This window comes from Dasypus novemcinctus, chromosome 10, assembly GCF_030445035.2.
Source record: "Dasypus novemcinctus isolate mDasNov1 chromosome 10, mDasNov1.1.hap2, whole genome shotgun sequence".
In the NCBI taxonomy this organism is placed as follows: Eukaryota; Metazoa; Chordata; class Mammalia; order Cingulata; family Dasypodidae; genus Dasypus; species Dasypus novemcinctus.
In genome coordinates this window covers 102,764,534-102,783,294 of record NC_080682.1, presented here as the reverse complement: position 1 = coordinate 102,783,294, position 18,761 = coordinate 102,764,534, and the positions used below count along the sequence as shown (strand labels likewise).

The 18,761-nt window shown below is 46.4% G+C and overlaps 1 protein-coding gene and 1 pseudogene across 3 annotated transcripts in view; one reads left to right on the top strand and one right to left on the bottom strand.

Moving 5' to 3' along the window:
* CLPB (ClpB family mitochondrial disaggregase) overlaps positions 1–17,995 on the top strand; it is a 155,602-nt gene extending 137,607 nt beyond the window's left edge. The window contains exons 10-16 of one of the 3 annotated variants that reach the window (XM_004480124.4): positions 3,866–3,910; positions 4,307–4,468; positions 11,733–11,889; positions 12,668–12,741; positions 12,906–13,025; positions 13,201–13,305; positions 13,743–17,995. In XM_004480124.4, coding sequence (XP_004480181.2) covers positions 3,866–3,910; positions 4,307–4,468; positions 11,733–11,889; positions 12,668–12,741; positions 12,906–13,025; positions 13,201–13,305; positions 13,743–13,991 — 912 coding nt within the window. In that variant the 3' untranslated portion in view covers positions 13,992–17,995. The remainder of the gene's footprint in view (positions 1–3,865; positions 3,911–4,306; positions 4,469–11,732; positions 11,890–12,667; positions 12,742–12,905; positions 13,026–13,200; positions 13,306–13,742) is intronic. The other 2 variants (XM_004480126.5, XM_004480127.5) reach the window with 2 other exon arrangements.
* Positions 5,613–6,328, bottom strand: LOC101410615 (small ribosomal subunit protein eS6-like; annotated as a pseudogene).
* Positions 17,996–18,761: the final 766 nt, after the last annotated feature.

Sequence of the window (18,761 nt, the reverse complement as noted above, 5' to 3'; positions counted from 1 at the left end):
TATCATTATTGTCCAGTGCAACCAAGGCTGTTCCTGAGGGAGCCTTAGGGACTATAGGAGAGAACAAGTAGGAATAGGAGGATACCTTATTGCTTCTCTCCATCCTCCCTAAGCTTTCTTATCATGGTTTAATCATGGTTTCTTAGGCCCAGTACTGCTGGGGGATTGCAGTTACCTCCCCCCGCCCCATGGTTCCAAGTCCTAGATTCTCCACAGGAGAGGGCCTTCCCCGTCCCATTTGTTCAGATTCTGGATTTCCAAGGGCTGCTCAGTTTGGCTTTCTAGGCTAACAGGAAATGCTCTCATGCAGAGAGAAATGTCAGAAAGCAGTCCTTAGAGAGTGTAGAAACATTTCAGCTATAGCCACACATTCTCCTCCTAGCCTTCCCAGTACTGGGGACTAAAACATCAGTGGTCCCCCTGCCTGAGTCCAGGCACTGCATGTGACCCTAGGTGCCTGTTTCCTGTGGAAAGCCTCCCCAGCTGAGGCAATGAGGATTTGCTCAGGCCTCTGCTAGTCAAGTAGCACCAGTAACACAGAGTCCAGTTCTAGCCTAACTACTCCCTTGTCACCTCCCTGAGAGCCTGGCAGACACCGAAACAAGGTTGCACAGGCTGTGGCCTCCTAAGCCGCACTTCCTCAGCATCACCCCTTTCCCCTCAGTAACTGGATGGAGGCTCCTAATCCTCCCTGGCTCTGCCTGGAGCTGTGCTCTGTCTTAACCAAACCCAGAGCAGACCCACTTGACAGGCAGCAGACGAGAAGCAGTACATGGCATGCTAATGTGCTCCAACCGAAGTAGCGTTTTTAAAGACAATTCATCAGGTTGGCAGCATTTGAAACAATTAGCACTCTGGAAAGGGTCATAAACTAGCAAGACTATTAGGGAAGATGCAGTTACGGGCAGGAACCACCTGATTAGGGATGAAGAATTCAGGGCGGTTTAATTTTAATACTGTCAGAAAGGTTAATATTTAATTACAAATTATAATCTCCTTATCCAAGCTGTCTTAATATGTCTTCATATACAGTAGAAGTAGAATGAAAGTATCTGCTGACTTGCTGGTGTAGAAAGGGAAAAGGGTTTGTAAAAGACTGATGAGGCAAATAATTTTGCAGTTGGAGTGTCTAAATGGGAGGCAGATTTACATCAGTACAGGGTGTCCCGAAGGCGTGATAATGGAGTCCTTCAGTACGTCCTCGCTTAGGAGGAAGGAAGGTGCCCTCTCACCCCTTGAAGGCAGTGGGGTGTGGTGGACAAAGCTTTGGAGCAAGCTCTTCCTTGGCTCAAGTTCCAGTTCTGCTTTCAGCTTTCTGCTGGCCCAAGGCAGATTACTTTACGTCTTGAAGTCTCCACCTTCTTGCCTCAAAGTGAAGCTATCAAATCCTAGGGTTGTCATGAGCATCAAAGTGAGATAGTATGAATCATGGTCCACTAGTACCTCTGGACCTTTCTGTCCCACAGGGCATTGTTGGCACATTTCTGTAATTTCTTTATCATATCTTATCATATATCTATGGTAAAGATTATTTTTATTTATTTTTTCTTATTTTTCTCTCAGGCCTCTGTACTGTTTCAGCACCTTTGTTAACTAATGTTACTAAAATTCTTAATTCTTAAGGAAGAACCTTAACAGTATTCTGTGCTCTCTAACCATGGGTTAGAGGGGAACTGCCCTGTTCTAGCGGCAGTGTGATATAGGGATTAGGAGCAAGAATCTGAGTCCAACTGTCTGCGTCCAGGTCCCAGTTCTACCCTATTAAGTGAAGTTAGCCAGAATCTCTGTTTATATTAGTTTTCTCATCTGCAAGAAGGGTTCAATTTAATGTCTGTCTCATGGAATCATTAAGATGAAACGAAATGTTGTAAAATGCTGAACACCATTCTGACACATGGAAAGCAATCTATACATATTGGATATTACTATTATTATTGCTTGTCTCACTTTATAGATAACCCAGGCTAAGATAATATGAAGCCAAAGTTAGTCCGGCTAAGAAACTTAGGCCCAGAAACTGGTCCAAAGTTGTATAGCAAAATAGTAGAAGTAGGACAAGATCCCAGGTCTCTCGACATAAGTAAAGAGACTAGAATGTACTTCCTGTATCCTGGGACACAGATTAACTTATGGGCACAAAACTCAAAACCCTTCAAATGAAGACTTCCAGGAACCCAGCTGATTGGCAGAGGGGAAATTATGAGGTAGTAGAGCGTAATGGCTAAAAGCACAGACTTGGAACAGGATTGCCAAGCTTATGTGTTGACCTTGGGCAATTTACTTTAACCTATGACTCAGTTTTTTCATCTGTAAAGTGGAGATAATAATATTACTTCCTCATAGACTTGTACATGTTTTAGCCATTTATAACTTGTTTAGAACATTGCCAGGTACATGGTAAGCACCCAGTGAATGTCAGCTATGATTAGTCAGATGCCCATCTTGTGGCTTCCAGCCCTTTGCTCCTGAGCAACATTCCCGCCTTCCCCACATCTATCCTTCCACCCTTCCTGAAACCTGTGTTTCTCTTGGCTGAGCTGCCTAGGGGCCCCCTGGAAATCTTTGCTGGCTCATGTCATATATGTCCTCTGATAGCAGTGAAGCAGTGATTGCCCCCACTTAGCCTTATTAAAATCTCCAAGCCCTTTCCCAGCTCTTGGGCCAGCCCCTCTCCACATGTCCCTGGTGAGGTTGGGAGAGGAGCCAAGGGCCTTGAGTTACAGGAAGAAACTGCAGCTCAGACAGGGGCAGCAGCATATCCAAGGCCACACAGACAGTGACAGAACTGGGACTAGAAGCCAAACCCGTTGGCTCTCAGCCCAGGGCTCATTCTCCCACCCTGTAAGTCAGGTGCAGAGTGACAGGACAGAGGAAGAGCTGGAAGTGCATTGCTGAGGGAATTTCTGACCAGGGCTGAGCTAGGACACGGCCCTGGATTTCAGACATGGCTCCTGCTCTCAGGGCCTTGGTACCCTATCATCCCCAGCTTTCAGGAGAAACAGGGTTCAGTGAATGCTTGCCCTTAAATGGAAGCACATACCGAGGAGAGGAACAAAGTCCTGAGGAGGCAGTGAGGAGCCCTGTTCTGGGTGGAGAGCACGTCTGTGAATGCCTTTGCAGCTCTCCAGCTCCCTAAATCAGTTCACTCTTTGTGAAAAGGAGTAGGCACTCTGCCTGTGTTAGCTCTCCAAATCATACATGACAAGGTGTCCTCTTCCCCTGGGACAAATTATGGTTGGGCCCCACCCCAGGGGCCATGTCCTTGGAAACCACTCCCAAGCCCAAGGGTAGAATGAGAAGGGCTGAGATCCACATGATGAATTTTTTTAATGAAATGAAGACATATAAATAAAAAGATTTATTCATAAAGAAAGTAAACTTAACAAAGGGCATGTGCCTCACAGACTTACTAAATTGAAGGGCCATACAGAGCTCTCTGGGTGTTTGTTCCCACCCTCCATCTCACCACACTCCACACCGATGGTAACTGGCTTTGTCCGTGTCTGCCTGCCCCACTCAGTGGGGTGCTTCTCAAGGGCAGAGACCAAGATTTGTTCACCATGGTAGCTCCAGTGCCCAGCACTTACAGGATGGGTGGATGGTGTGATCAGACTGGTAGAAGCCTACATGAAAGAAGAGTCATTCTGAGCAGATTTAGAAGGGCAAGGACATGATTTGAGTTAAGAAAGTTAGGGAATGAGGGAATCAATGTCGGGGGTCAGTGGATGGAAAAGGAGATAAGAAACCAGAGAAGAGATGTCATGAGAAAGAAATAGAAGGTCTTGGGTGAAAGCCAAGATGCTGTCCTTAACCCTTCCCTCCACCTTCCTCCAAATGGACAGATGCCTTCCTGTTTTCCACACAGGGCTTCATTAGGCTGGACATGTCTGAGTTCCAGGAGCGGCACGAGGTGAGTAAGAGTCCTGCTGAGAAACGCCTCAGGGAAACATGGTTTGGAGGTCCTGTCAGCATGATTCTGCCTTGATTTTTTTATGTGTCTTAGCATTTGGGTCTTTGGGCCTCAGACAGTTTCAGGAGCTTTGGTCTTTGTCCTCTGGAACCATATGTGTGCAGTGGGACCACTGATCTGTTTTGCATGGAATTTGCTCTAAGAAATAAACAGAGAATATCTACCTGCCCTCCCATCTTGGCAGCATCCCTTCCACACTAGGAGGCTGCTCACCTGAACTTACTGAGACAGGCCATCTTAACAGTGTGCAGAGCCATCTTCCCAGGCATGTCCCATATTGGAAACTAAAAGCCTAGAAAGGCTTCTTAGCATATTTTGGTTCCTTCCTTCCAACAGGTGGCCAAGTTCATTGGGTCTCCACCTGGCTATGTTGGCCACGAAGAGGGTGGCCAGCTGACCAAGAAGCTGAAGCAGTGCCCCAATGCCGTGGTGCTCTTTGATGAGGTAGACAAAGCCCATCCAGATGTGCTCACCATCATGCTGCAGCTGTTCGATGAGGTGAGAGTCAGCTTAGGAACTAGGGCCAGGATGGGGGCATGAGCATCTGGTGGGCAGGAATCAAGGGCCCAGAGGCCTGTCTGATCATTCCTCAAGTTGCTGCTCCCCCCTCTGTGCATTCAGTTGTTCCATGGAGATGGCTCAACCTGCTCTCCAGGCCACAGCCTGGGCCAGGCACTCAAAGGAAGATCAGTATTGCCCAAGAGTTGAAATTTTGTGGCTGCCTGTGCTACCTTCTAGAGACGGCATCAGGCTGAGATGCCAGGAAAGAGCCCTGTATTTTTAGTTTTGGCAGGCTTTGTGGCCTTGGCAAATTGCCTTCCATCTGTAGGCATCAAAGACCTCATGTGACAAATAGCAGACCTGATAAGCTCCAAGTACCCTTCTGGCTCAGACAGCTTCTGATCCCCCCTGTATGTCAAACATTGTCTCCACCGTTTCTTTAAAATGCTAATAGTGTTGCTGATGATGAGGTGATGATGCTCTGGCTCATGGAGCCCTCTCTTCAGAGGAGCTCCCAGCTCTTCACAAACTGGGCCATCCCCCATTGGAAGTGAGCTCTAATGGGGAGACAAATCCCCATTTATTCAGCACATCGTCTCTATAGGCCTGTGCTAAAGACTTCACAGATTTTATCACTAATCATCATATAAGCCAGGCAAGGTAGAAATTATCTCATCCTTTACAGATCAAGAGACTAAGTTCAGAGAGGTTATAAATGACTTTCCCAAGGCCACAGAATTTTGTGTAGAGAAGCCAGGGCTGAGCTGCAGATATATCTAATTCCAGAGCTCCAGTTCTTTCTGTTCTTATCACTCCTTCCCCTTGGCCAGGGAAGGACAGCTTATGACCATGGAGAGGATGGCTTCCACCTTTTCCAGGGGCCTTGCTCTGCTACAAGAACACAAGGAGCCAAGGGCAGAACGGGGGATGAGGCTTCTCTTCTCCACCTGTACAGGGGCTGTATTAGCCAACACCTGTCCAGATACAGGGGGCCCACCTTTCTACTTAGCCCCCTTCCATCCTAAGAAAACAAAGTAGTTTTGCTTCCCATGTCACAGGCACACACAGTAAGGCCCAACCCTAAGAAGATACTTTTTTTTTTAGACTTAATGTCTTATTTATTTGTTACTCTTAGAAAGTCTTATTTTTGACTGGACTCAGACTTTGAGGGAAAAACTCTGAGAGAGGACAGTCTTCATCTCTTGGAAAACTGTTCTGGCGGTTTTCTTTGGCCTCCTTCGTTCTCATGGCCGAAAGTTTAGCATATTCTTCAGCCTCGTCCTTATTTTCCTTGGTACGCTGTTTCTTCAGGACAATACGCCGACGCTTATGTTGCAGGACTCAGGGAGTAATAAGATGCTGAATCTTGGGTGCTTTGGTCCTGAGTTTCTTACCTTCTTGTTCAGGGGTTTTCTCACAACATACTGGCAGTCATCATCATCTTTAGAGAGATTGATTCTGCTAGCTCTTTTGGGCCCCAGGCGATGAGGCACAGTAGTATCAGTTAGTCCAGGAATATCCTTCTCACCTTTTTTTTTACAATAACCAAGTTGAGAACACTCAGATTGGCACCCACAACGCAACCCCAAACACATCTGCACTTTCCTTCTCCAGTCTTCCTTGGCCTATGACACGACTGTCCCTTACTCAGTAAGAGGCGGACACAGCCATGGGGAAACCTTGTTTGTCATTTCCACCACTGGTTCAGACAGCATAACCCTTCCACTTTTTGCCCAGAGCATCAGCAGCAACTTCTGTGGCCATACATTGTTCATAAAAGGTACAAAGTTGGCTTGCATCATCCACTTCAATGAGCTTCTGGCGGCCAGTGACTGGGAGGGAGATGTTCAGCTTCATACCGAAGCAGCCAGTTGCCTCCAAGAAGCCTCGAAAAAGCTATTTTTTTTAATAGTTACTGTTTTTTAAGCCGTTTTATTGACATATAGTCACATACCATACAGTCTATCCAAAGTGTACAATCAGTGGTTTTTAGTATAATCTCAGTGTTGCTGCTTCCATTTATTAGATGTGGAGACTGAGGTAAAGTGAGATTAAGTAATTCACCCACAGTCACACAGCTGGCAAATGGGGGAGATCTAGGATTAGAATCCAGACAGTCCATTTGCAGAGCATGCATTTTTCTCTGCATTTTTAACCACTGTACTTTAAAAATTACCTTGCAACTAGGGCCAAATGAGAGGGGAAAATCTGCAGTGAGGCCCTCAAAGGAAGGGAGAGCCCAGCTCAGGGAGGGTGGGTACAGCAGGCTGTTGGATCTCTGACATCCCCAGAGAGGTACCTCTCATGCCATCCTTGACCCAGAAAGAGGGAAAGCAACTGCTGGTTGAAATACAGCCAGCACCACCTGGCAGATACTCAGAGCCCCCATGTGTAAACCTTGCCTACCCCTTCCCCAAGCCTGTCGTTCCAAAGACTGTTGTAGTGGATAATAATTCCTTCCCGCAGCCCCAGCCACCCTACTATATTCTCCGATGTTTAGCCTCCTGGTTCCATTGACCAAAGATCCCTCCCAAGTATACTTAGCCAGAATTCTGCATGTGTGCTCCTTGAGGACAGCAACTTTGTCTTATTCACTCCAACCATCTCCAGAGCCCACAAAGTCAGGGGAAATGTTGTGCTGATTAATGTACTTCAATAATTGAGCAAATCTTCAAAGGAGGAGTAAGTGTTTGCTAGGTAAACAGAATGGAGAAGGGCCAGCAGTAGAAACCTAATGTTCAAAAAGCACAGGGGCATGAAATGACCTGGTGCATTCAGAGAACTACAGGTGTTCAGTGTCACTTGACTCTGATGGAAAGTGAGGAGTGGTGGAGATGAGACAGACAAGATAGGGCCCAGTTAAAATGCCAGGCAAGGGAAGCAGATGTGGCTCAAGTGACTGAGCTCCTGCCTACCACATGGGAGGTCCCTGGTTCAGTTCCCAATGCCTCCTAAAGAAGACCACAAGCTGACATGATGGGCAGACTCAATGAGCTGACACAACAAGATAACTCAACAATAACACAAGAAGAAAAACATGAGAGATAGAACAAAGCAGGGAGCAGAGGTTCCCAGTACTTCCTAAAGAAAATGAATAAGACAGCCAGCTGATGCAATGGGCAGGTGCAGCAAGCTGATGCAACAAGATGACACAACAAAGCAGAGAATGGAGGTGGCTCAAGTGATGAGGTACCTGTCTCCCACATCAGAGGTCACAGAAAACAAGGAAGACTAAGACACAGCAAGTGCCGGCAATGAGGGACTGGGGAGAAATAAATAAATAAAATATTTAAAAAAAAAAAGGCCAGGCAAAGGGGTATGGAGTCATCCAGTGAATAGTAGGGAGCCATTGGAAGACTTTAAACAAGAAAGAAACATGGGCAGGTTTTTGCATTTTATATGGTAATAGTTCCTGTGGGCAGCAGTAGAGCATAGACTAGAAAGGGAGACCGTCAGATAGTCCAGGCTAGAGATGGGGAGATTTGACCTAAAGCAGGGGCAGTGTAGATAGAGAAAACTACTAGCAAGTTTGACTCTGCGGGGCTTATGGTGATTGTGAGGAGAGGAGGGATAAGGAAGAGCCCTGGCTGGCCGGGCTTGGATTTCTGGCCTGGGTGACTGAGTGGCTGCTGCAGTTGACAGCTGAGGCAGGGAGCGCAGGAGGATGAGCAGCCGATTGGCAAGAACAGTGATGAGCTGAGTTTTGGAATTTTTGAAAGTGAGATGCCTTCAGGACAGCCAGATGAAGATGTCCGAGAGGCCATTCATCCTTTTTATGGGTCTGGTGCTAAGAGAGAGGTATGGACTGGAACTAGGGGTCCAGGAGTCATTCAGCACAGAGGGTGAGTGAAGCCACAGGAATGGATGAGATCTGTCACCTCAGGACAGTGTACAGAGAATAAGGGAAAAGGACAAAGAGCAGAGCCTTGGGAACCTATCATGGAATTTATTTTTTGGGAAGTGGACATGGCTCAACTGATAGTGTCTGTCTACCATATGGAGGGTCCAGGGTTCAGTCCCCAGGGCCTCTTGACCCGTGTGGTGAAGCTGGCCCACGCACAGTGCTGATGTGTGCAAGGAGTGCCGTGCTTGCAGGGGCGCCCCTGCATAGGGAAGCCACACGCCCAAGTGTGCCCCAAAAGGAGAGCCACCCCACATGAAAAAAGCGCAGCCCACCCAGGAGTGGCGAAGCACACACGGAGAGCTGACACAACAAGATGATGCAACAAAAAAGAGACGCGGTTTCCCGGTGCCACCTGACAAATGGAAGTGGACACAGAAGACTACACAGCGAATGGGCACAGAGCAGACAACAGGGGAAGGGGAAAGAAATAAATAAATCTTTAAGAGAAAAAAAAAGAAAATTATTTGTTTATTAGGCACTGTGCAGGGCATGGGGGACTCAAACAAAACAGAGTGTCCCTTTCTTTGTGCTCATGAATTGGTGGGGGAACCAGGCAGCTAAAAAGCAGTTTGGCACAGTGGTAAGTGCCGCACTAAGTATAAGTAGCTAGTACAGGCAGTTGTAAAGGCACTTAATCCAGTCTAGGGCATAAGGGAAGCCTTCCCAAAGAGAGGATATCTAAGGATTAGTAGGAAATCTGGGCCACTTAGCAGGGAACAGAAGCCCCCTATCCCCACCCCTGCTCAGTTCTCGCAAGCCTGGACCCAGAAAAGCAGGCGCCTGAATGCTCTTGCAGAAGCACCGTGCAGGACTAATCCTTGTCACTACCCAGGTGACCCCAGAGCCTACAGCTCAGGGTACGAGACTGAGGAAGAGACAGGCCCCCAGGGAGACCCCTTCTACTCCCTTCAAGAATTCACACTTGAGACAGTGGGAAAACAATCCCAGGAAGCCTGGAGTAAGCAGTGCAAGCCCCACGGGGAATGTGTGTGCCCTGGTCACTGGTGGGAGAAGGGACAGCGGCAACTCCTTCTTTGGGACACATCTTAATTGCCAGGGAAACTGGAGAGAAGGGAACTTGAATACTGTGTCAGTCACTCTTTGGGTCAGTCATGCACTGCACCTGCTCCCCTCACCCACCTGGGACCCATCCTCAGGGCCAGTTATGAGCAGAGCTTTGATCTCTTGGACTGAAATTGCCGTTGGGTTATTGCTCCGGCCAGTGCAGCAGTGTGTGAACTCGGGCCTCAGGGACGAGCGCTGCCAAGGTGGGTGTGGAACACACGGTATCATTTGCATGTCCTTGGGCACATCACACACACACGCCAACCTGGTCCCAAAAACTAGAATTGTTTCAGTAGGTTCTGTTTTGGTATATTCCATAGCAGGGTGTGAGAGTAGAAAGCTAATGGTAAGTGCTCAAGAACTTCCACTCATACCCTCACCTTCCCCTTTTCCCTCCCCAAGGCAAGATGGTAGAGTGACCAGCCCCTAGACTTGCATCGCCAGGCCCCTTCTGGGTAGACCCCTTTGGAACTAACACTTCCTCAGAGACCTGTGCCAAGGGCCAGTGTAAGGCAAGGCTGCAAGCACCTGGTACCATGCACAGTGCACAGCATGCAGTAGGTGCTCAATCAGGGACCATTCCTTCCCCCTTTGCCTCTAAGTGGCAGGGCTGGGTTTGTCATTGCATTGGCTTTAGAAACAAAAGCTAGTCCTGAGTCAGGCCCACCCCAGAAGGGAAAGGAAAAAGCTTGGTGAGAACAGATACTGGCTGAGGCCAGGGTGGGCCCCGCATCCCTGGCATTAGGAGCTGCCCAGAGCCATGTTCTTCATCTTCAGCCAGAGGAAATCCCAGGCAGGTCTCCCTCTCCCTAGCACCTGTCCCATTGCTTCCTTCCTGTGTGGATCAGAGAATACAATGCCAAATTTGGCAGAAATCTAAGAAAAATGTAATTAGGGAAGGAAATTTGCATTTGACCTTATTTATCCAACACTATCAGTATGTGCTCTGTAGCCTGGTGCAGAGGGAAGGGTTTGGGCTCTGGGGTCAGACAGTTCAAGACTCAGCTCTACCTTTCTCTAGCTCTGAGACCTTAAACAAGTTACTTAAATTCTCTGAGCCACAATTTCTTTGTAGGGGACATACTTGCACCTACCTCTGAGGGTGGCCATGATGACTTGGGTGTTCAGCAAGTAGGCATTAAATACCTACTATGTGCCAATCACTGTTCTAGAACGCTGTGATGGACACAGCTAATCCTCTGTCCTCATGGAGCGCCTCTCTAGCAGATAGTGTAAAAGAGTGCATGGAAAGCACTAAAAGCGCTAAGCAGAGTGCCTACATGTGAAAGTGCACCATAAATGTTCACTATTTTTACTCCATCAGCTTCTCTCAACGAGTCCCTGATTGCTGCTTTTGTTATAAATAACTGTAAAGTGTTGTCATACAGTGTTACCCTTGAGGTTTGCTGACTGGGTGAAACTCCTTGCTCCTGAACTGAACGGCCTCAGACAGCTAAATTTTTTTTTTTTTTTTTTTTTTTTTAATAATTCTCCTGTCTCTTCCCTCTGCTCTTTGCTCCTTTTCTCTTTCCTTGGGATATCTGCTCCCAGAATAGATGCTTTCTTCTGTGTCACTTACAGAAAGAACTAAAAAGTCCAGAGAAACTCCCCAAGTTGCTTAAGGGAGGAGACTTATTTTCTGTCCCTCTCTGACAGGCCAGAGGATGACTCTGAAGATGTGGGAATTAGACCTGTTTCAATTTGTTTCATTCATTTTGACCAAAAAACAGAAAGTGTGTGTTACAGTAATAACAGTTCTGAGCATGTGTACAGCATGGTTTACTAAGGATCTTTCACCAACATGACCACATCTAGACCTCATAATAGCCCTTTATACCCTGCGCTGAACTCCTCCAGCACCTGGGATTCCCTTTTTTCATAACACTGAACACGTTGAATTGTCATTGCTTGTTTACTGGGTCTGACTACTTCCCTAGACTGGGAATGTATTGAAGGCTCAGAATGGGCCTCCAAGGAAGTGTGTTGGGTAGGTGGACAGGTGGGAAATCAGACTAACTTCTGGGTGCTAGGGATAATTGGATGGCCTAAGAGATACCAAACAGTGGGCGCATGCTCATCTGGAGGCACTCAGTAGGTAGCACTTGTAGCCCAAGACAGTGAGCTTGCAGCCCAGGCCTGAGTACTGCTCAGAAGAGGGACCAGCTGATTCGGACAAGAGTGGGGGAGGCACAGGGAGCTTTGGTGAGGCCTCCTGGAGGAGGTGAGACCCGTGAGTGCTGATGCTGCCTGGGCTTGTGCTCTCCGGCTGCTCATAGTCACTGTTCCTTCCAGGGCCGGCTGACAGATGGGAAAGGGAAGACCATCGACTGTAAGGATGCCATCTTCATCATGACCTCCAACGTGGCCAGTGACGAGATCGCCCAGCATGCTTTGCAGCTGAGGCAGGAAGCTTTGGAGATGACCCATAACCGTCTTGCTGAGAACCTTGGTAGGGCACATGACCTGAGCTGCCTGGCCAAGTGAGCAGGCCACTAGCACCTCTCCCGGGGGCAAGGATAAGATTGGGGTCCTGGGCCTAGGGGAGGGTCTTGATAGGTAGCTTTATCTGTAGCTGGCACTAACCAGATACCAGGCAGCATACCGGAGAGTGGGGGGCAAAGATGAAGGACAGTCACCGCCCCCCCCCCAACCCCCTGCCTTCCTCAAGAAAGCCCTGGAACTGTTGGGTAGCAGGAGGACTCCAGTCAGAGGGGTGAGCAGAGCCACCCAGGGTCGGGTGCCAGGCTTTTAGGAGACTGAAGGGATGCATGCTCAATAGATAGGGATGCTTCAGTCCAGTAAGGGGACAGCAGGTGGGAAACTGTGGAGATAGATGCATAGCCTGTTTCACCCGGGAAGTCTTCCTGTACAGGGGGCCCTGGAGAGTGCTGCAGAGGAGGAGCACTTTAGGCCAGAGCTGTGTCTGTCACCTTTCTGTATACGAATGAGCCCTCTAGCTCCCTTCCTCCAAGTCAGAACTCATGGCCTAATCCTGGCTTTTTTCTCCACTCCCTTCCTTCACACAAGCCCCACCTGAGGGCACTCGAGGCTTTACAGCACACGAGAGCTAGAGGGGCCTCAGAAAGTACTCAGTCCAGTCCCATCATTGTTCAGGTGAGGAGACCAGAGAGCCTTAGGCTTTGACCAGGGTCGCACAGTCGGGCAGGTGCAGCTCCCAGAGCTTCTTAGGCGAGGGGAGTAGGCAGTTTATAATTCTGTCTCTGCAGGAGAGGTCCAGATTAGTGACAAGATCACCATCTCAAAGAACTTCAAGGAGAATGTGATCCGCCCCATCCTGAAAGTAAGAGGTCTTTTTTTGTCCTTCCTGCTGGAGCCTAGGGTTTGACGTGCCCTTCGCCATTGTAAAGATACGGAAGCTCCCCCATGTGCCTCCTTGGGGTCCAGTAATTCCCCTTGCCTCCTCTGGGTCATTAGACTCACCCCACCCCTAACCTGGCCCTACAGGCTCACTTCCGGAGGGATGAGTTTCTGGGACGGATCAATGAGATTGTCTACTTCCTCCCCTTCTGCCACTCTGAGCTCATCCAGCTGGTCAACAAGGAACTGAACTTCTGGGCCAAGAGAGTAAGAGCAGGCACCGCCAGTGGGTGGGGAACATCGGGCAGGGAGCACTTCCCCACACACACAGGTGGAGCCCTGTGGTGTGGGGCCAGTGGCCCTGGGGGCTCACAGGCTCAGGCCAAAGGGATGAGAAAGCTTTGGGCCATGTGTGGACATGCTTCTGTCTGACCTGCCTCAGGCCAAACAGAGACATAACATTACACTGCTCTGGGACCGCGAGGTGGCAGACGTGTTGGTCGACGGCTACAATGTGCACTATGGCGCCCGCTCTATCAAGCATGAGGTGAGCCATAACTCTCAGAGCATAGGAGCCTGTGAAAAGTGAGGACCTCCACACCTTCCCAGAGCCCCCAAACCCAATCCCCGGGCTCCCAGCCAGACTCCCTGTAGTTTCACTGCTGGAATTGAACATACCCAGAGCAGATACCCCTTCAGAACCAAAAACAGTAAAATCCCTGTCCTGGAGGACAAAGAAGTATGAACCCCTGCCAGGAGTGGGAGCTGAGCTGGGAGCCTCAGGAACTGACATCCTTTGTCTTCAGCACAGCCCTGCAAGCTAGGTGCTGTTACCCCACTTTGCAGATGAGAAAACTCAGACTCCAGAAAGGTTTCTGACTTGTCCCAGAGGATTCAGCAGTAAGTGATAGAGCCCAATCTCTAAGCTCAGGCCACAGGCTGTGCCCAGGCTGGGGCAGTGACAACCACTTTTCCCACCTGCAGGTAGAACGCCGTGTAGTGAACCAGCTGGCAGCAGCGTACGAGCAGGACCTGCTGCCAGGAGGCTGTACTCTGCGCATTACTGTGGAGGACTCAGACAAGCAGCTATTCAAGAGCCCCGAACTGCCCTCACCCAAAGCTGAGAAGCGTCCACCCAAGCTGCGGCTGGAGATCATCGATAAAGACAGCAAGACCCGCAAACTGGACATCCAGGCACCACTACACCCCGAGAAGGTGTGCTACACGCTCTAGCATCTACCTGCCTGTGTCCTCAACATCCAATAAAGCCCCCTCAGCTGTGCCTGGCAACTGATGTATCTTTCCCTCATCCTCTCCCTCTCTATCCAGCCTAAAGCCTACTTACCTCCTCACGGTCTCTGGAAGATCCCTCCTCAGCCCCAAAGCTTAGAGCAGGAATCTTGATCTACTCTAGCCCCTTTGTTGTGAACCCTTAATCAGCCAATGAGTCCCCAGTGAAGGAGCTGGCATTCCATCTCCCTGAAGGCTGGGAAGAGTCTCCCTCATCTTTGACCTTCAGCATGGTCCTTAGGCCCCACAGTCTCTGGACCTTTGTCATGCTCCCAGGAAGTTTGGCAGCTCAGAACAGGTCTGGCTAGAAGAAGACAGGGACCAGGCTATGACCTGCGTACCCACTGCTCACTGGCCCTCCTGTGGCTCAGCCCCTGAATGTCTCCACTGGGAGTGGGGAAATTGAGACTCAGGCCCAGATGGTTCTTTCTCTCCTAAAATCTCAAGGGACAGTGTTCTATCAAGCCTTGGTACTAGGCCAGAATAGGGCACCTCTAAGAGGGATGCTGACTGCTTCACAATCCTGCCCAATTGGGAGACCAGACAACACCCAAATTACCAAGCAAACTCAGCTCTACCGGGACTTCCTTCAGGAAACCAACAACATGTAAGACAGTCAAGCCAGGAGGTGGACTCCAGCAGTTGCTCCTTCTACTCCCTCAAGGAGCTGTGTCTGCTGTTCTCTACCTCAGTGACTGCCGTTCCTTTTTTTATTTAATGTTTTATTCTAAAATTATTTTAGACTTAACAGAAGTTGCAAATGTAGTACACAGAGTTCCCATGTACCCTTCACCCAGTCCTCTGTTGTTAACATCGTATATAGCCATAATATAATTTTCAAAACCAGGAAATTGCATAGAGTACCGTTAACTCATCTATAGACCTTATTCAAATTTTACAAGTTTCCCCACCTATGTCATTTTTTTGGTCCAGGATGCAATCTAGTATCCCACATTCATTATGTTGTTGAATTTCCTTCATCTCTTTACATTAGTGGCAGTTAACCTGTCTTTCTTTGTCTTTTATGACCTTGACCCTTTTTGAAGAGTCAAGGCCAATTCTTAAGAGAATGTTTCCCAATTTAGATTTGTCCCATGTTTACACATGATTAGATTGAGGGTATGTATATTGTTGGCATGAGTACCACAGAAATTATGTTGTTTCCTTTTCAGTATCTCATAGCAGGGAGTGATGTTAACTTTGATCGTATAGCAAGTGTAGTGTGTGCCAGATTTCTCCCTGTAAAGTTAACTAATTCCCCCCCCCTTTTTTTTTAAAAGATTTATTTTATTTATTTAGCCTCCCCCCTCATTGTTTGCACTCGCTGTCTGCTCTCTGTGTGCTTTCTGTGTCTGCTCATTCTCTCCTTAGGAGGCACCAGGAACCAAACCCAGGACCTCCCATGTAGAAGACAGGTGCCCAGGCACCTGAACCACCTCAGCTCCCTGGTTTGTTGTTTCTCTCATTGTCTTTCCTCTTTGTGTCTTTTGTTGCATCAGCTTGCCACATCTGCCTGCCTCGCCAGCTCGCCTTCTCCGGGGAGACACTGGGAACCAAACCCAGGACCTCCTATGTGGTAGGCAGAAGCCCAGTCACTTGAGCCACATCTGCTTCCCTAATTTCCCCTTTAAAACTAATAAAAATCTTTCTTCGGGGAAGATATTTTGAAGCTATGCAAATATCTTATTTATTCCTATAATTTTTCCTACTGATTTTAGCATCCATCATTGGTTCTTGCTTATAACAATTGTTAATGTTGTGTGTGCTTAATGATGATTTTTTGATATCCTGTATTCCTTCTACATTTATTAATTGGTATTCTACTGTAAGGAAGAACTGACCCTTTTCCCCCATTTATTTACTTCATAATTTATATCAGTTTTTTGTATTCTATGGGTTATAATCTAATACTAGCAAAGTTTATTTCTTATTCAGATTGTCTCAGATTTGGCCATTGGAAACTCTTTTCAGGTTGGCTCCTGTGTCCTTTCCACAGTGCCCCTATCTTTGTTTTGAGCACTTCCTTAACTGCCTGGCACCGCAAAATGTTCCACCATCTTATATTTTCTCTGTTCTAGCCCTGGCACCAGCCATTTCTCCAAGCAGCCCTGGATTTTGTTTGTCTTTTTGTTTAATTTAAGAATGGTATGTAAAAACCAAGATCTGGGCACTAGTGTACTCATTGCTCCTGGGATGTCATTGCTTCTAGGCCCTCTCAGTGGACAGAGCCAGGAAATACATGAATAAGGGCAAATACACACATACACATGCATGAGAACTTAATATTTATCTGTCATTCTATATATTTATTGAAAACCTTGAGTTCATACAAATAACTCAAGTTCTGATCCAACAAACCATATGGTTCATGACTACCATTCTTATGATTTACTATTCTTTCTCTACTTCCTCTTCTGCTATGTCTGTTTCTCCTTTCTGGTGTTGAGACTTCCCTTAGGTTAGTTTTCATTCTATATGGAATATTCCTATTGGATGAAGTTCTTATGCATGGCTGTCAATCCCATGCGTCAATCATCTCTAGCCAGGAGCAGTAAGCATATAACTCAAAACTAGATCATTTTAATAGAAGAAAACACAATAACCGTCTTCCTGAAAAGAGGGTAGGGGATAGGGTAGACCTCCATTTCTGAGGAACTTAAGTATCACTTCCTCCAGGGATTCTTTGCCAGACCCTTAAGTGATATTGGATCCTTATCTTTTTTTCAATTCTTACAAATACTCCCACTTTCCCCTTCCTCCCATCCCCGAATAATCTCTAATCTGCTTTTTATTTGGTTAAGTTGCTCTTTCTAGTCATCTTTTATAAGTGATACCATATGGTATTTGTGCTTATGTACCTTGCTTATTTCACAGAGCGTAATGTTCTCAAGGTTCTTCCATGTTGCAGCATGTCTCATAACTTCATTCTTTCTTGTGGCCAAATAATACTGTATTGTGTGTATATGTAAGTACATTTTGTTTATCCACTCATTTGTTATCAGACACCAGGTTGTTTCTACCTTATGGCAGATGTGAATAATGTTGCTATAAATATTGGTGTATAAGTATCTATTTGAGACCCTGTTTTCACTTTCTTTAGGTATATACCTAGAAGTGGAATTTCTAGGTCATATGGTAATTCTATATTTAAATTTTTGAGGAACCGCCATATTGCTTTCCACAGTGGCTGCAGCATGTTACATTGCCACCAACAATGCACTAGAGTTCCAGTTTTCTCCACATCCTCTCCAACACTTCTTATTTTGTTTTTGTTTTTTTTGTAATAGTCATCATTATTGGTGTGAAGTGATACCTCACTAGTTTTTTTTTTAAAGAACATTCTGTTTTGAGGGGATGTAAAAGAAAAAAAATCAACAAACATTCTTATATTTATACTTATAACCACTGTCTTCATCCACCACCAAAATCATTATGCTATACATACCCTAGATTATTCTCTAGCTCACTGTAGTTTTGGTTTGTATTTCTGTAATGACTAATGATGTCGCTTATCTTTTCATATGCTTATTGGTCATTTGTGAGAAATGTCTATTCAAGTCCTTTGCCCATTTTTTTATTGGGTTTTCTTTTTGTTGTTGCATCGTAAAAGTTCTTTATAGATTCTGGATAGTAAGCCTTTATCTGAAACAGGCATGCCTCAGAGATATAGTGGGTTTGTTTCCAGACACCACTGCAATAAAGCAGCTATCACAATAAAGTGAGTCACACAAATATTTTTGTTTCCCAATGCATATAGAAGTTATACCGTGTATAGTAGATTATTGTGTGTAGTAGATTATGTCTAAAAGAACAATGTACATATGCTAATTAAAATGTGACATGCAGGGTTGCCACAAACCTTTCAACTTGTTAAAAAAAAATTATACTGTATCTGTGAAGAGTTAAAAAGCAAAGCACAATAAAAGTATGCCTGATATAGTTTGTAACAATTTTCTCCCATTCAGTAGGTTGTCTTTTCACTTTCTTGATAATTTCCTTTAATACACAAAAGTTCTTAATTTTTATGAAATCCAATTTATTATTTCTTTTGTTACTCATACATTTGGAGTTATATGTAAGATTCTGTTAGTGATCCCAAGTTATGATAATTTGCCCCCTGTATTATCTTTCAAGAGTTTTATAGCTTTAGCTCTCATATTTAGGTCCTTGAGTTGATTTTTGTGAGTGGAGTCCAAATTCACAATGCCCAAGTTAGGGTTCTAACTTCATTCTTTTGTATGTAGATATCCAGTTATCTCAGTACCATTTGTCGAAGAGTCTCTGTTCTTTCACCTTTCCGTGTACTTAGCACCCTTAGCGAAAATCAACTGACTAGAGGTGTGTGAGTCTTATTTCTGGATTCCACTTCTATTCCATTGATCTGTTTTTCTGTCTTTATGCTAGCACCACACTGGGTTTTTGTGTGTGTGTGTGTGTTTTGCTTTTTTGAGGTACTGGGGCTGGAATTGAAGATTGAACCCAGAACTTTGTATGTGGGGAGCTGGCACTCAACCACAAAGCCACGTCAGCTCCCCTGAGTTGGTTTTTTGTTTGTTTGTTTGTTATTTGTTTGCTTGTATTGTTTTTAAGGAGGCATCAGGAACTGAACCCAGGACCTCTCATGTGGGAAGCAAGCACTCAACTTCTTGAGCTACATCTGCTCCCCACCACACTGTTTTAATTACTGTAGATTTGTAGTACAATTTGAAATCA